Here is a 16,008-nt window from a genome sequence, read left to right as displayed (position 1 = left end):
GAGGGAGGAAAAAAAGACAACTCGAGAAAAATTAGTATTTTCTACCTTCAGAAATTAATGGCCATGAGTTCGTTTATGGTGAACTCTAAGTATGTGGATCCCAAATTTCCTCCCTGCGAGGAATATTCACAAAATAACTATATACCTGAGCAGGGCTCGGACTACTACAGTCCATCGCAGGACACAGACTTTGAGCATCCAGGGATCTACCCACGGTCAAACTACACGGAGCAGCCCTTCGGCTGCAACACTGTGCAGGACTCCACAGTGCAGCCACGGGGTCATGTGCACGAGAGAGCCAGCCTCCCGAGCCACTGTAGCGCACAGACTGAGCAGGGGGCCCCGGTCCAGGCGGCCGGACCCCGGACTTGTGGACAGCAGCAAAACACAAAGAGCCAAAATGGGATACAAGCCAAACAGCCTGCAGTAGTTTACCCCTGGATGAAGAAAGTTCACGTAACTACTGGTAAGAATTCCTCTCCTTCTCTCCTCGTGGGTCAGCTGGGAGCTGTAGTTTAGGAATCATTCAGTGTGATATTTATAGGAGTCTTTTGAAAGGCCTCACCAATTACACAAGTCATAAATTTTTATAGCTCAGGAAATAGGCCGCTACGTGAGCGCCTGAAAGCTCATGAAAAACACATATTGACCAGAGCCAAAGCTCTTAAATCTGCTGAAATTCTGTTAAAATCAAGAATTATTTCCTGTTTGTTGCTTCCACGTGAATTTCTTTAAAGTTTGAGCGCCTCGCGCACATAGACTTCTCCTGTAGTGTTGGCTGCATGCTGCTGCTTTACTCATATTTGCTGACTTTTTATTCATTTTTTTCTTTCTCCCAGTAAACCCGGATTACACAGGACCCGAGCCCAAACGGTCCAGAACCGCTTACACCCGGCAGCAGGTCCTGGAGCTTGAGAAGGAGTTTCATTTTAACAGGTATCTGACCAGGCGGCGGCGGATTGAGATAGCGCACACTCTTTGCCTCTCCGAAAGGCAAATCAAAATCTGGTTTCAAAACAGACGGATGAAATGGAAGAAAGATCACAAACTCCCAAACACGAAGGGCAGATCTGCACCAGCCTCCAGCCATCTGCAAAGCATTCACAAGGACAACCAGACTGATATCACAGCATTATAAGACAGGGAGCTCTCCTGTTTTCACGAAATAACATTGTACATAAAAAAGACAAAGGTTGCATCTGACTTTTGCATGGATTCATTTTGTTTTCCCACCTATTTTTATTATTTTTTTATTTAACGACAGTGACCCAAACAGTGTTGACTCAAGACTGAGTCCCAAAAAAAAATAATCAATGTGTTTAAATGAGGATTGCAAGTTGAGCCTCGTTGTTTTTTGTTTTTTTTTGTTGTTGTTTTAATTTCCCTCAAAGAGATAGAAAAAAAAACATCGAACCTTGATTTTACTTTTTTTAAATTATTATTCTTTTGGGCGTTTTGCCCCTGAGGACATTTAACGAACAAACTGGACTTGGTTTCATGGATTTAAAGGAGCTGCCTCTGCTTTCCTCACGTGGACTCACGCTGTTTCAACACTCGAAGCATCAGTTCAAGACAGGGAGGCCATTCGTTAGAATTACACACGCACAAAGGTTATTTTTTTTCTTTCTTCTTCAGTAGAGAGCTCACACATAAACGCACAACAAATAAATAAATATATATATATATATCTATCTACTTGAAGGAAACATTATTTGCATAGAGCACGCCAAACACTCTCCGACCTCCTTTGCAAGATTTCCCGCTTGAATGTTTCAGTTATTTTGTGACCTGTATGTTTTAACTTATTTTGTACAAAAATAGCTTTGAAATTTTGTTCGCCTAAATATAATTCCCAAAAGTAAGACATTCCTGTGTGCATACTTATTCAGTGCCCTTATAAATCTCCCCCTGACATCTTTGTAAACAGTGTACATTTTCTGAGGCTCTCTCATGCTGTTTGAAAAGATCATTTGTTCCTGCATGGCATCAAATTGATATTGGATGTTTCTCATCAGGAATAATCAAATCCTGAATTTTACGAGTATAATTGTTTTGTTCTTTTTTATTTCCTCCTTGATGCGATTTTCATTATTTATTTGTTTAAAAAACGTGTAAATTTCGTATAGCACACAGTTTAATTAAAAGTATTCGTTGAACATTTATTATTCTGAAATACGTTTGAACTCTTGTGCATTATTAGCATGGCTTTATGCAAAAGAATTTAGTCTTAGTTAATATGGGAATCTTTTTTTTTTTTTTCCATTTAAGCTTACCGAGGGGAGGCTTTCAGATCACCTTTCAAGACACACATTTCTTGTTTTTTACCGTCATTGTCCTCGGACACATTCAAAAAAAAAAAAAAAAGAAGAAGCCCAGAAGCTCTCCCAGTATGAGAAGGTCTCTTGAAGTCTTGGTGATGAGAGAGTTGAAAAGGTATTTCAACCAAAGGTCGACAAAGCAGCAGTGGCAGGTTCATCCAGGGGACACATTTCAGCCGCAAGGACTGACCCCAGCACCCCTGACCCGCCGGACAGGCTGCATTTTCTCTCCCAGGCGCTACTCGCTTTGGCTTTTTCAGGGCTGCTGCTCCACACTTAAAAAAAAAAAAAAGAATCTAAAACTCTTTCAAAGTACGATCCAAGTGAATGGCACACGTTTATACTTGTTTTAACAGTATATTTTGTATCAGAGAAAAAGCCCCCGAAAGGTTCTGATTTGTGCATTTGTCTCCTCATGTCAATATGCAATCCTTATGGTTTTATTTTTGTACATGCTTTTTACCTTGTACTGTGCATTGAGATGTGAGAAGTATATTGGAAAAAAAATAAAGATTTCTACTGATTATGCATTCAAATATTTCCAAAAGGTTTTGTTCGAACTGTTTTTAATCCATTGAAGGAAGCTTTACTTTGTGAGAAAACGTATTTCTCTAACCCATGAGCGTATCAGAAATATATATATATTTAAAAAAAGAAGAAAAAAAACACTTTAATATTACTTTAACAGACTTATTGAGTTGCTTTGTTCGATATACGAAGGGAGAACCTCTGGTGTTTTTTCAGACAGAGCCATATGGACCTAAAGCGCCCCCCCCCCCGCCCCCTTTTACAAAACATCCACAAATGGACCAAATGTGCCTGCATGAGCTGATTCAGCCTGTTGTTCTGCTGAGATTTAACAGTAGAAGTGCGTCACTTCTTGAAGATCGAGAGAAACTTTCATTTAAAATAATTATAACAACAGTTTTGGCTCTGTTGTGTCTTAATTTTCTCTCATTGGCTGATATCGTAGGGCGCGTAAACCCAGCTCAGAAATAAACCCGCAGAAAACATTCGGAGGCGCTCATTCAGTATTTTTCAAATAAATCCTTTATTATGAAAACCACTTCGGATGAGATGTTCCATGCTTACTGTCAGAGAGAAAGACAAATCAAATTTACTGACTTGATCATATCAAACTGATAAGAAAAAACAACTGATCACATCACATTAATGCTCCAGCATTAAAAAAAACCCTCAATACAGTCCACATATTATAATAATAAATAATAGTGCAACAGATATGATACCCCCCCCCCCCCCCCCCCCCCCCATGCTTCCCCACCTTTGACATTATATAGGATGACCCACTGCAGCACTGACCTTCGACCCCCTCCTTCACTACAGAATCATCTCAGATACAAACAAAGTGACCCTAAACGGACATGTAGAGAGACATCCACACAGTTTTCATCCCATGTGACCACCGTCTGATCCCCAGTGAGGACATGCTGGGGCTATAGATGTGCACACGCTCATAAATGTTTGTGTAAGTGCAAAATACAAGAGTGTGTCATTTAGATTTAGAGAGAAGCAGAGACAAAGTGATGCCACCAATCTACCATCCTGACAAAACTGATCTGCACAAAGATGCTGAAGAGAAGATGAGAAAGATGGAGGGGAGGGGGGGGGGGGGTATGATGGAGGGGAGGGTGGCATCTAACCTACCTAATACACATTACTAGTCCTTTGACTTAACTACTGGTTTATGTTTACTGCTTTGAAGTGACTTCATATAAAACCTGGGTTTGTTGATCTCCGAATATTAAAAGATGAGTTGAATTAATATCTGGATGATCACAGTTTCCCCAGTAATTATCAGATCAGTGCAGCCTACTACGACGTGCAGCGTGTAGCCACACTGACCTACATGTCTGAACAGCAATAAATGGGAGCCAAAGGCAGTGCCATTTTCAATGACACTGCACCCAGTGCAGGAATACGACGTCGTTGCTCTCCATCCGGCCATATTTGATTTCCAGCTGTTTTTTCGCAGAAGCCTCTCCGAGCCAGACAACCCCCCTAAGATATATTAAAGTGCGCTGTCTGCATTCAGAGATATAATCCAGAGACTATACCACTCCGCTCTCTATGCTCGACCACGTGATTGTCTAAATAATTAATGCTGCACGTCCCCCTAGAAGCACGGCGTCGTCATTAATCGCAAGGACTCTATCAGACTTGAAAACTGAAGAGATCCCCCAAGAAAATAATATCCGATACCCGGCGCAACTGTAGTCCCGCACTTTAGCGACACACCTGAACCGATGGATGCTTGGGTAGGTAAATATTTCAGCATTTTTCATGTTGCCCGAGTTGCTAAATAACGATATCAAATGTCTTGATATTTGATAAATTGCTCGCTTTGATTGTGCGCTCTGGGCACTGTTGTGGCTGTGGCTATGTGGCTTTACGCATGTCTTTTCTTTTTTTTCTTTTTTTTTGTAAATATCCTTTTGCAGAAATATCGTGTTTGCAGTTTACGCATGGAAGTTGAAAGGGATTGATAGGACTCGCCGTACAAACTAAATGGCACCGACGTATATTTATGGATGCTCGCTCGTTCGGACACGCACAGCTCAGTTTGCCCCCTTTCACCGGGCTCATTAATCTCTCTTTTTGAGTTTTATTCAGATTTTTCTTTTTTATATATCTATACCGATTACGAGATAATTTCAAAGACAGAAGCAGATATCTGCAATAAAATAAAGCAATAAAACGATGTATTAAGACGAGTTGTTTGCTAAGTAAATGAAGATACATTGATTCATAGTCGAAGCTTTCAGCTTATAATAAATCAGTGGTTCTTTATTTGTGTTTTTTTTTTTTGTTTTTTTTTGCTTGGGAAAGAAGTTGATTTCCTTCCAGTTTTAGTGGGGGATGATTTGATTCTGATTTCTTAGAAGTCGTGGAAGTTTTTTGGGGCCGGCTGACAGTTCTGCCTCCTTGTAAATCATTCCCAGTAATTCCTGAAAGGGTGCTAGGCTGTTTGGGGGGCCGGGCGAAAACTGTAAATCTTTCACTTTTATTACCCTCTGAACATATGCTGCGACGCTACCAGTCCTGCATCCCTGCTCCTGCTTCCCAGCAAAGATAAGCAACTGAACCAAGCCGACGGTCTCTGCGGCTGTCCTCCTCTTCCAATCCCATCCAGGCCTTCATTTGTATTTATTTGTTGGTTGTCCGAGTTTAGCTTTACTGCACGAAGTCGTGTGATTAATGCTCAAAACATTGAGAAAATGAAGCTGTGGACCTCTTTTGGTTTTGGTGTGTATGTTTTTGCGTATGTGTGTGTGTGAGAGAGAGAGGGACAGACACAACCAACAAATAATAATGTGCTTTATTTGCATACAATATGAAAAAAGTCACATGTAATGTATCAGAAATGTAAAAAAATAATGCACACCGCCATTACTGCAATGATAAGGAGAGTGCATTGAATGCAAAATTGCAATATTACGCCAAAAATACTGAGTATTCAGTGTGTTACAGGCCCCCTTAAGGTGTTTTTATTGCTAAACTCCTGCTCTTTCCTTTATGAGAAAATGTGTGAAAACTGCTGTAAAAGTCAGAGTTTGTGCTCCACAAAGTGCACGGTTCAGTTTTACGCACATGCACTACAGATAGATGCTGTGGCGACAGTGCACTGCTGGAGGCTGCATTGGAAAGTGTAAATGTTTCTTATTAGAGCCAATCCAAAACATCATATCTACTGGTGTTGGAATACTGAAGTGCAGGCGGGTTGCACTCCTTGCTGTTCATAGGGAGATAAAACAGAAATAGGCATAGGAGCATTTTCACATTCACACACTTCAGATGAGGAAATAAACGCCACCCTTTATCAAAATGGATTGGTGAGGTAAGGCTCGCTTGAAGAGGAGAACAATCACGTGAACAAATATGCTTGTATCTTAAGGCAGCGCCTTTATTTGTCATCATAAAGCTTCCGAAACACCCCCAAAAATCCTAATGTTAGCTCCAAATCTGTACAGGCCTATCCCTTTCTGAATTCCTGTATATTTCACTGGGTGATTGATTGCCACAGATTTTTTTTTTCTGGAATAAGGATACCTTGTTCGCTTTTTATTGGTAGCTGTATGCGAGTCCTTCCATTCTTTCGGGAATACTGTCTCCACCAGTATATGGAAATGTCTGAAAAACAGCAAGATCAGGTTTAGGACAGCATTGTCTCCAGACAAAGGGTGAAGGATTTATTCTAGAGACTGCGTGGTGAGGAACTGAGACTGAGGGGGAACTGCTTTATGATGAATTGATTCACAGGTAAGCAATTGCATGGCACAAAGCAACCTTTAACCACGGGTTAATATAATGCAAGGAATTATATATGATTCATTTCATCCACGGAGGTGATGCTTGTTAATGTCGCTCTCGCCAGCATCCTTGCGGATATGGAGCCCGCAGCTGCCTCTCCACAGGCACATTCGCACACATATCTCATTTTTTTTGAAGAAAGCGCGTTCAAATATTATCGACAGCGCGAGCCGGAGCTGCCCTGCGCCTTTTTTCCAGCTGATTTCACGTTTATGAAAACCGGCTCGGAGGAAGAAGTAAGAGAGGGACTTTTCTTTTTGACTCTTGGATCGTAAATCACATTAATTTGTTGTCTTATCGTCACACTGGCGTTGGCCGTGATTTATGTGGTTTCAACTGTATGGCTTTGTTAACCTGCGACGTTATATTATACATGGATTCATATTGGATGTTTTAAAAAGGATCGCCGGGCTCAGTAGTGAACAAGAACTAAGGCAAATACCGACATTTTTATACTTTTTTTGGATTCATTTGTGACTATGCTGCTCTTGGGAAATAGTACCCACTTAAGTAAATATATTTTTTCTGATTTTGTGTGTAGTCTCCACTGTAATAACCACCAGGCCTCAGACAATAAACACTTCTATTAAGATGAATTTTGCACAGTCTCGGTTGACTGTTTGACATTGGATTAAAGGTAAGATTGTGTACACTGTGTTTATATCAACAATGTTGGCCCGCTTTAGGTTTAGTTTCACATTTTATTGCACTTAAAAATTATTTTATAGCTCGACAGCTTGCAGCAAAAATGTTACCTTTAAGTTTAATGCGAGATTTTATTTAAAAAAAATTAAATAAAACTAACTTTCGTGTTATCGCAACAGCAAGGAAATGTCTGTGTTTGTATCCACCCTCCTCCAGCTGATACCTGCACTTTATATACATATATATATTTAGTAAATATTAAATATTTTCACAACAATAACTCACACCAAGGGGCTGTTTAACGCGTAATATTGACAGAATTTGAAAAGCTTACCCAAAGAGAAAAGACTGTGTGGGATAATAACACTCCATATTGAGTCCGAGCCATTGTGTGAACCAAACTCACCGTAACAGCGCGTAGGCGAAAAACACAGCCGCATGAAAAGGAGAGCATGTCTGCCTGGAGTCGCTCAGTGTGCCCAGCAGCACTCCAAGAGCACATTATCCAAAAGATTTCACTAAAATAAGTCCCAATCTCTCATTGCTATGCTCAGATTTTTCCCCCTCAATCTCCATCATTGATATGCAGTACATGGTAAATTCCCATCCCTGACAATTAAAGTCATCAGTGGATAAATCTGGAGGTTTAATTCCATTTTCCTTGCCGTCGGTGCAACATCTCGCCCTGTTTGTGTCACCGGGTGAAAAGCTGCTGTGATTTTTTTTTTTTTGGGTGAGACTTGGGTCTACTTAAAGGCAAACTCCTCGTTGTTCATTAAACTTTGGCTTAAAGCTGAATGACCCAAAGGTCACCCAAAAAAGCTTATGGCTGCTAAATATTTGGCCTGGCGCTTTGTAGAAAAGTGCACATGCAGGACTTCTTCACTCTCCAACAATGGAAAGCTTTAACTTGAAGAAAAAAAAAAAAAAAGTCCTAGATAGTCACTGCAATGAAAATAATTTTCTCTCTCTCTCTTTTCAAAAGAAAAAAAAATCGTAATCGTATATGCATTTAGGAAATGAGTTTGATAAAATAAAAAAATCAAATTCGACCCTTCATTAATAATTCATTATTGTAATACAACATTATTTTGAAAAGTATCTTTAATTGACTATTTTTCGCGTATGTTTTTCAACACAAAATCGATCCAATTTATTTCTGCGGTAGAAAAAAATAATCCAGCAATAAGAAAGTATTTTTTATTGAATTTTATTTTATTTGTCTTTCAGGTCGGGAGGGAAACGGTGATGAATGCTTGAGGGACACAAGACAGAGCAGCGCAGATTTCGGTGAGTAACACTTCTTTTAAAGAAGGGAGTGGACAACTACTAACAAGCTGAAAGGATCATTTGTTAAAAGCTGCATATTTACCCTCTCAGTGTTTCACGGGAGGCTTAAATCACGAAAGCAGACAGCAGGAATGGCCCCAGCTTACCCCGAACAAATTATTATTTACGCAGGCCTATGTCCATTTTCAGCACACGCACCAGTCAGAAAGAAAATACATTTTTGCATAACTAAACACAATACATAACAGGCAACTTTTTTTTTTTTTTTTTTTTTACAGCTTTTGGTAAAATACATGAGCAGTATAAGGTGGAAATTTTGCAAGAATTCCTCCACGTCATACCAGGATTACCAGACGCGCCATCGCCAGCATTTCCTCCTCTTATTTCTGCGTGTCCCTCGTGCGTGTTGAGCTGCGGCCTCGCTCTGCAGCCAGAATGGAGGCATCGCTTTATAAACCCAGCCTGTGTATGGGGAGAAGCCGCCAAGTATGAAATTCTTTCCCTTGCCTTCCTCCTACGCTTGGTTTTACACTTCTGAGGAGTGTTTTGCTTTTCATTCCTCTCTCAGGCCGTTTACAACCATAACATTTGCGGTCATAAATTTTGCCGCGGTCCACACTGACAGGTGCAATTGTTATGCACGGCGCAAGACTGCAAAACCTCCCGAAGCCACCAACGTACAGTACAGGAGTCTTTCATACTTTTTTACTAGTTCTAATGCTGGCATGCATTTATCTGCCATGTCTCTAAAATAAATGTAGCCAATAAAAAACAAACAAACACCCAATTATTTCGCTTTTTTATTGTTGTAGTTTGATGGGAATTTTGGAAGAGTTGCACAAGATGGAAACCAAGCGAACATAAAATATAGAGGTCGAGACATATGTGGAGACAAATGAAATATCTTATTTTACTGCCACCCTCTCGGTCACCCCTCCCCCTCAGACACATTCACCTACATTTTTCTTATTTCACAATTAATTAAAGAGGTGTTTGGTGTTTCGCTTTTGGCGTGCGTAAAAACGCCATCTAAATGCGCGTGCAGAGGAACAATGAATGCATGACGGCCTTTGTCAGGTTTTGTGATTAGTGAAAAGGGTATTGTGTGTGTGTGTGTGTGTGTGTGTGTGTGTGTGTGTGTGTGTGTGTGTGTGTGTGTGTGTGTGTGTGTGTGTGTGTGTGTGTGTGTGTGTGTGTGTGTGTGTGTGTGTGTGTGTGTCAAATGCTGAATCAGCCTATTTGTGCGGGACTCCTAAAGCCTCCCAGAGGCTCTTTTCTGGTGCAAGTTAAACTTTAACTGTTTTGTGCCAGAAAAGAGTAAAAGGAATGTCTTGAAGTCTGAGGCTGGGAGATGACGCATGGATCCAGACAGTGCAGAGACAGTTGGTCATTTCTAATTCAATAACTGCTGTAAACTTAAAGCAACCTGAGCCTGGACTATAAGCAGAGTGAATCCTAAGGGTGACTGTCTTCTGTTTGTGAAACCTTGAATCTCATACATTCGTTTTAGAGACGTTAAATGAGATGCTGTTATAATGAGTGATATTTCTTTTGGTAGGTCACATACTGGAGCAACGTTGGGAAACACCAATCACGTGAATAAGCAACACCCATGCCATTGGATAGAGTTGCACTGGCTTTTTGGCTTTAAATCCACAAAATGCAGAAAGCAACATACTATGATAACTCTGGACTCTTTGGAGGTTACTCCTACCCCAAACCAGACTCCTATACCTATGGCCCTGCACATCAGTCCTACTCCACCTCTAACATTGAGAGTGACTACCAGGGCTCAGTGTGTCCTATCCAGACCCCTCCAGTCCGGCCACCTGCCCTCAAAGACAGTGACCTGAACGCAGACTGCATGCGGCAAAGCAGCAGTCAAAGCAACAGTAGCAGCCAAGCCACCAGTATAGCAGAGCAGCAGGCGCCCCCGCCGCTGTCCGCGTCATCCCCCAGCTCCAACAGCTCCGCGTCCCAGAAGAAGAAGTCCCCGTCAGGCAGCGCCTCCGGGACAGCCACACCGGCCCTCACCAAGCAGATCTTCCCTTGGATGAAGGAGACCCGACAGAACGCAAAGCAGAAGGGCAACAACTGTGCTACTGCAGGTAGTGACAACGGTGAGGTGTGTGCGTGCGCGCGGGTGCGCGTGTGTAGGGGGCGGGTTAGAGGTGTGTATGGGGTGGTGTGTGTGTATGTGTGTGTGTGTGTGTGTGTGTGGGGGGGGGGGGGGGGGGGGGGGGGGGATCTTGCAGGGCCTTGATGTATTTCATGAGTTGGCATTCATCAAAATGCCACTTTCCTTTGAGTTCCTCTAATTTATAATCTAAGAAAAGTAGCCTTATATAATTCGAATCCATATAACAATAATCGAATTAGTACCAATAAATTACACAAGTTAGTTTAGACTAAACGACAGATTTCACAAAGCTATTAAACCATACGGATCTACTGAAGGACCCAACCTTATAGATCTAATGTTTCTGTTTGTTATATGACAGGGAGTTTCTTTCCTCCACTTGTGAAAAAGTAATAACTTAGGCTTGTGCTTCTTTAACAGGTGGTGAGGTGAGTGACGAGAAGAGCCCACCAGGACCAGCCTCCAAACGGGTCAGAACTGCTTACACCAGCGCACAACTTGTGGAGTTGGAGAAGGAGTTTCACTTTAATCGTTATCTTTGTCGTCCCCGGAGAGTGGAAATGGCAAATCTATTGAATCTCACCGAGCGTCAAATAAAGATCTGGTTTCAAAATAGGAGGATGAAATACAAAAAGGACCAGAAGTCTAAAGGGCTTGCGCACTCCCCCCTGGGACACTCCCCGGATAGAAGCCCGCCGCTGAGTGGCCCAAATCACATTGGATACTCTGGTCAGCTCCAAAACGTGAACAGCCTGAGCTATGACGCGCCCTCGCCCCCATCCTTCGCCAAACCCCAACAAAACATGTACGGCCTGGCGGCGTACACGGCCCCCTTGGGTGGCTGCATCCCACAGCAGAAGAGGTACCCGGGATCCGAGTACGAACACCACGGCATGCAGAGCAACAGCGGCTTTGCCAACGCCAATTTGCAAGGCAGCCCCGTTTATGTCGGTGGGAATTTTGTTGATTCCATGCCAGCCTCGGGGCCCATGTTCAACCTGGGCCATCTCCCCCACCCTTCATCCACCAGCGTGGACTACAGCTGTGCCGCTCAGATCCCAGGAAACCACCATCATGGACCCTGTGATCCCCACCCCACATACACAGACCTCACCTCTCACCAAGCGTCTCAGGGAAGGATTCAGGAAGCGCCTAAACTAACGCATTTGTAATATGTGGTTTCCATGTGTGTGCGTGTGCGTGTGTGTGTGTGCGTGTGCGTGTGTGTGTGCGTGTGTGTGTGTGCACGCGCGTGCGTGTGCGTACGTGTATGTGTGCCAAAATTATGTTGCGCTCTTTTTTATTACCTCACTAGTCTAATAACTACACTCCAAGCGAGTCGTGTGTATTATTACAGTATTATTGATATTACTATTAATGCTATTGTGTAATTATTTTCTAAATAATACAGCTTTGTCCATTTCTCTTGAATATTTTGGGATGTGCAGAGGCACACTAGCCTGGTTGTAATAGTTTTTTTTTTTCTCTTTTTGTTTATTCTCAAGTGCAATGCGCTATTTTTTGGACTGGGTATATTTCATGCGGTTACTTGAAGGTAAGTCTTGTAGATCATGAAAGTAGAAACTCATCCTTAGAGTAAAAGGATTTGGGAAATTTTTTGTCTGTTTGTTAGGATCTCATTTCCCTCACGGGCATCCTATTTATTTATTGTTATATAATTTCTTTTCTACATAATCTTTCTTACTAGCATATAGCCTATTTATTATTTAATTCCTATTGTATTGCACATTATTTATCGTTTATATGCCAGTATTTATACGTGTGGAGTTTGTTGTAAGATTGGACAGATCAGTGCACTTGAAAGTGTTGGTAAAACAGGGTTTTGGAAAATGCTATGACTCGCAGTGTATTATTGGAAAAAAGGAGCATTTCTAATTGTAAATCTGGGATAAATGGGGCATTTTATAGTGTACAAACATCACTATATGTCCATGGTTAATCTAGTGTCAAATCTTAAGCAAAACGTAGACTATCGAAGTATCAAATATTATACACACCAGCATGTCATTTTGTGTAGCCCATTGCTATTTTTTTATTTGTCTTCCATTGTTATTCCATTCAGTTGGATATCCATAAATTTATGAAACCCTAATGATATTGAAATGTTATATTTTATTGTGTTTAACATTTTGTAAATAAAGTGCTTAAACTTGTATATTTTTTCTTGCATTATTTATTTATTGAATTTATTTATTCTCAAATAAGAATAAGAAGCCTGCGGCAGAAACTCTCCACATCCTGCAGCTCCTCATTATTTTTAATTCCACATTCAGCTGCTGCTGCCAGTGAAACTGTCAGGTAACAGTGCAGAGGAGGCTTATTGACTCTCAGCTCTACTGTACAGTCCAAAGAGGGAGAGACGATCAATAATTAGACACCAGGATATCTAAAACTCATCAGACGGCTCTATGCTTCCAATGCAAAGTGCATTTCAGCGGAATAAAAGGCTCTGGAGGTTATTGATGTTTTATTGGTATGAGGGAAGTGAGTCTGTGGGCTTATTGCATCTTCCACATGTCACTTATCATTTCTCAGGCTCGGCCACATGATTACCTTCCTGAAAATAAGCTCAATTTTCCTCTAAAGACCAAAGTCTAATCACTGACTGACTAATTGATCGGTTCAGTGATAGAAAGGGTTCGTCCAGATACAAGCCGGTAAAGTGGCGGAGTATTTAAAAGATAAATAAATAAATAGATAAAAAGAGCATTTCTAGGCCGGTATGGCTGATTGGTAACAATAAAACCAAAAGAAGAAATGCATGGAGCTTTTCTGACATTGGGGGGGATGCAACGCTGTGTGTGTGTGTGTGTGTGTGTGTGTGTGTGTGTGTGTGTGTGTGTGTGTGTGTGTGTGTGTGTGTGTGTGTGTGTGTGTGTGTGTGTGTGTGTGTGTGTGTGTGTGTGTGTGTGTGTGTCAGAGAAAGAGAGAGAGAGAGAGAGAGAGAGAGAGAGAGAGAGAGAGAGAGAGAGAGAGCGAGAGGGGGGGGGGGGGCAGTTCATCCTTTATTGCTCCTGGAGAGCCATTTCAAAGCTCATTAATCAAAAACTCGTCGCTTTCAGACTCCTTGCTGATCCCTCCTCCTCAGTGAACAAAGCATTTGCATTCCAAATCCAAGTAACACATTTCTAACCGAGCGGGCCGATCTTTAATGGTGGGGGAGCCTTAAGAAAGAAAGAAAATAAGCGGGCTGAGCTCACATTTTCTACATTGACGTATCCTCGGATTGAAGAGCGTATACGAAGGCAAATGGAAATCATGTCACAGAATTGAGAGGTGGCTTTGAATTCGTGCAGGTTCACAATCACACGAATGACTTTCACATCAGTGTGAGAGCAGAAATATACAGAAATACTTGAGAAACGTATTTGATATTCATTTGATCTCCCCACCACAATAAAATTGTGTGAATACTTTAAATCAACCACATTCTCAGTGGAAGCGGCCATTTTAACCATGACTGCTGTTTTTCACCCACTCCCATCACATCGATTCTTTCAGTTCCCACAGAACTGACTGCAAAGACCTTCAACAAGATGAGTATTTATCCGGTTAAATATTTATCTACAGTATGCATACAATATCTGATGAGATAAAGCAGTGACAACAGAGTCAATGATCTCTTAAAGACAGAATCACAACACAATTTATTATCATTGTTTAGGAAACGTCAAGACAGCGTTTAGCAGCTTTAGCTGCCATGCAGCATGAATACAAAAACATATATATATAAACAGTGGCAATCAGAGCTGTTGGGGGGTTGTTTCTAGGGTGTTTGTAAAAGCTCTTAAAGTCAATGTATCAGAAAATGAGAGAAAAACAAGGGCGACTTTAATTAGATTTGAACAAAAAGTTCAAACTGCTGGGTTTTTTAAAATGAAACTTATAAATATCAAAATGTGTGGCGACGTGGACTAATGTACCATCAAACCAGGAAGGAAACTGATTTGTAGATGTTATCTTCCACAGTGCCCCTGAGCCTGAGCATTGTGAGAAGAGCTGAGATCAAATGCAACAATCTGCCATGGAAGCAGGAAAATTTCAGCCCAACTGGAAATTGCAGCTGCATAAATCCTTCGCTTGAAGATGCAAGAACAACCACACACAACTTTAAAGGGACCTGCATTGAAAATCCTTCATGCAACGTCTGGATGGAGCCATTGGGGGGAAAAACAAGCAGGTACATGCATCTGATGTGCAAAGTGTACTACGGTAGGTCATCTATTAGAACTGTGAGAAAATGTAGCTAAAAATGTCAAGTAATTCATACAAATGAAGGAAGAAAAGCTTTGCTGATGCAGGCGGTGCAGCTCATTCTGAGCTCCTGATTGGACACAGACCCAGCAGGCCCCGCCCCCTCAGTGGAGGATATTATTTACATATGGGGAAGTAGTCCTACCAACTATTAATGAGAACAAGAGGTGCCAACAGCTTTTAAACTTATCTCCACTCAGGACATCCTAGCTGGAAACATTTCGGGGGCTTTTATTTTGTAATGGGGTATTCTGAATTCTTTGTGTTTATGTGTTGTTCTGGTGGCCACAGGCTTTTTATAACAGGGACCACCGGGAGAGAGCCACCGTCTCAATCTGTGTTTCACCGAACAGGGATATTTTCCTAAAGAAAAAAAGGTGTTTATACGATCAGTTCTGACACAAGACGTGCATTGAATCCTCACTTGGAGAAAGTTGTGCGTCTGCAGCGGCTCAACACATCGCGAGGGATCCTCTGCGAGTGATCTCTCCATTCCCAGGTTGAATCGAGAAAGAAGAGACAGCAACAGAGGTACAACCGTGAAAAAATAAGCTCGTGTTAACTGTAGAAAATGTGTAATAATTTTATTTTTCATTACACCTGCTCTGTCCTGGACTTGCCGCGTCCTGTGCGCACCGAGCGATCTGTGGATTATAACGCGTCGGATCAAGACTCAGAATCACAACAAAGAAAATGAGCAGAAGTGAAGGGAAAGGACTTCAGTCTTTCACTGTGTGGGAGACACACAAGGACTGGACGCTTGGCCTACAGGTCTGTTTTGGGTTTTTATTAAAAAAAAAGAAAAGTGTACAGATTTTTCTGAATTGAGTTTTTAATGACAATAAAGTGACAACAAACGAGAAAAACTGCAATTATATAAAAAAGATGTAATGGATTTGTGAGTTCACTGTTTGTAAATTGTAAACATGATGGGAGCTTCGAATAAATTCATGCATAATTTACATTTATTTCCAGAATATTTGATTAATTTCAATCAGTATCATTGTC

General features: G+C 41.4%; 2 protein-coding genes across 2 annotated transcripts; both read left to right on the top strand.

The window, feature by feature from the left end:
- hoxd4a (homeobox D4a) lies at positions 1–1,138 on the top strand (the record flags this gene model as incomplete). The annotated part of the gene is made up of 2 exons (XM_080478973.1): positions 1–466; positions 840–1,138. The coding sequence occupies exons 1-2, from the start codon at positions 58–60 to the stop codon at positions 1,136–1,138; spliced, it is 708 nt and encodes a 235-aa protein (XP_080335099.1). The 5' UTR covers positions 1–57.
- A 7,395-nt stretch (positions 1,139–8,533) lies between these two features.
- Positions 8,534–11,897, top strand: hoxd3a (homeobox D3a; the record flags this gene model as incomplete). The annotated part of the gene is made up of 3 exons (XM_080477798.1): positions 8,534–8,585; positions 10,144–10,693; positions 11,146–11,897. Exons 2-3 carry the CDS (start codon positions 10,246–10,248, stop codon positions 11,895–11,897), a joined length of 1,200 nt encoding a protein of 399 aa, XP_080333924.1. The 5' UTR covers positions 8,534–8,585; positions 10,144–10,245.
- Positions 11,898–16,008: the final 4,111 nt, after the last annotated feature.

Source organism: Lipophrys pholis, assembly GCF_963383615.2.
Source record: "Lipophrys pholis genome assembly, chromosome: 13".
Classification (NCBI taxonomy): Eukaryota; Metazoa; Chordata; class Actinopteri; order Blenniiformes; family Blenniidae; genus Lipophrys; species Lipophrys pholis.
Note: the sequence above shows the minus strand (reverse complement) of the source record. Positions and strands in the feature narration are given on the sequence as shown.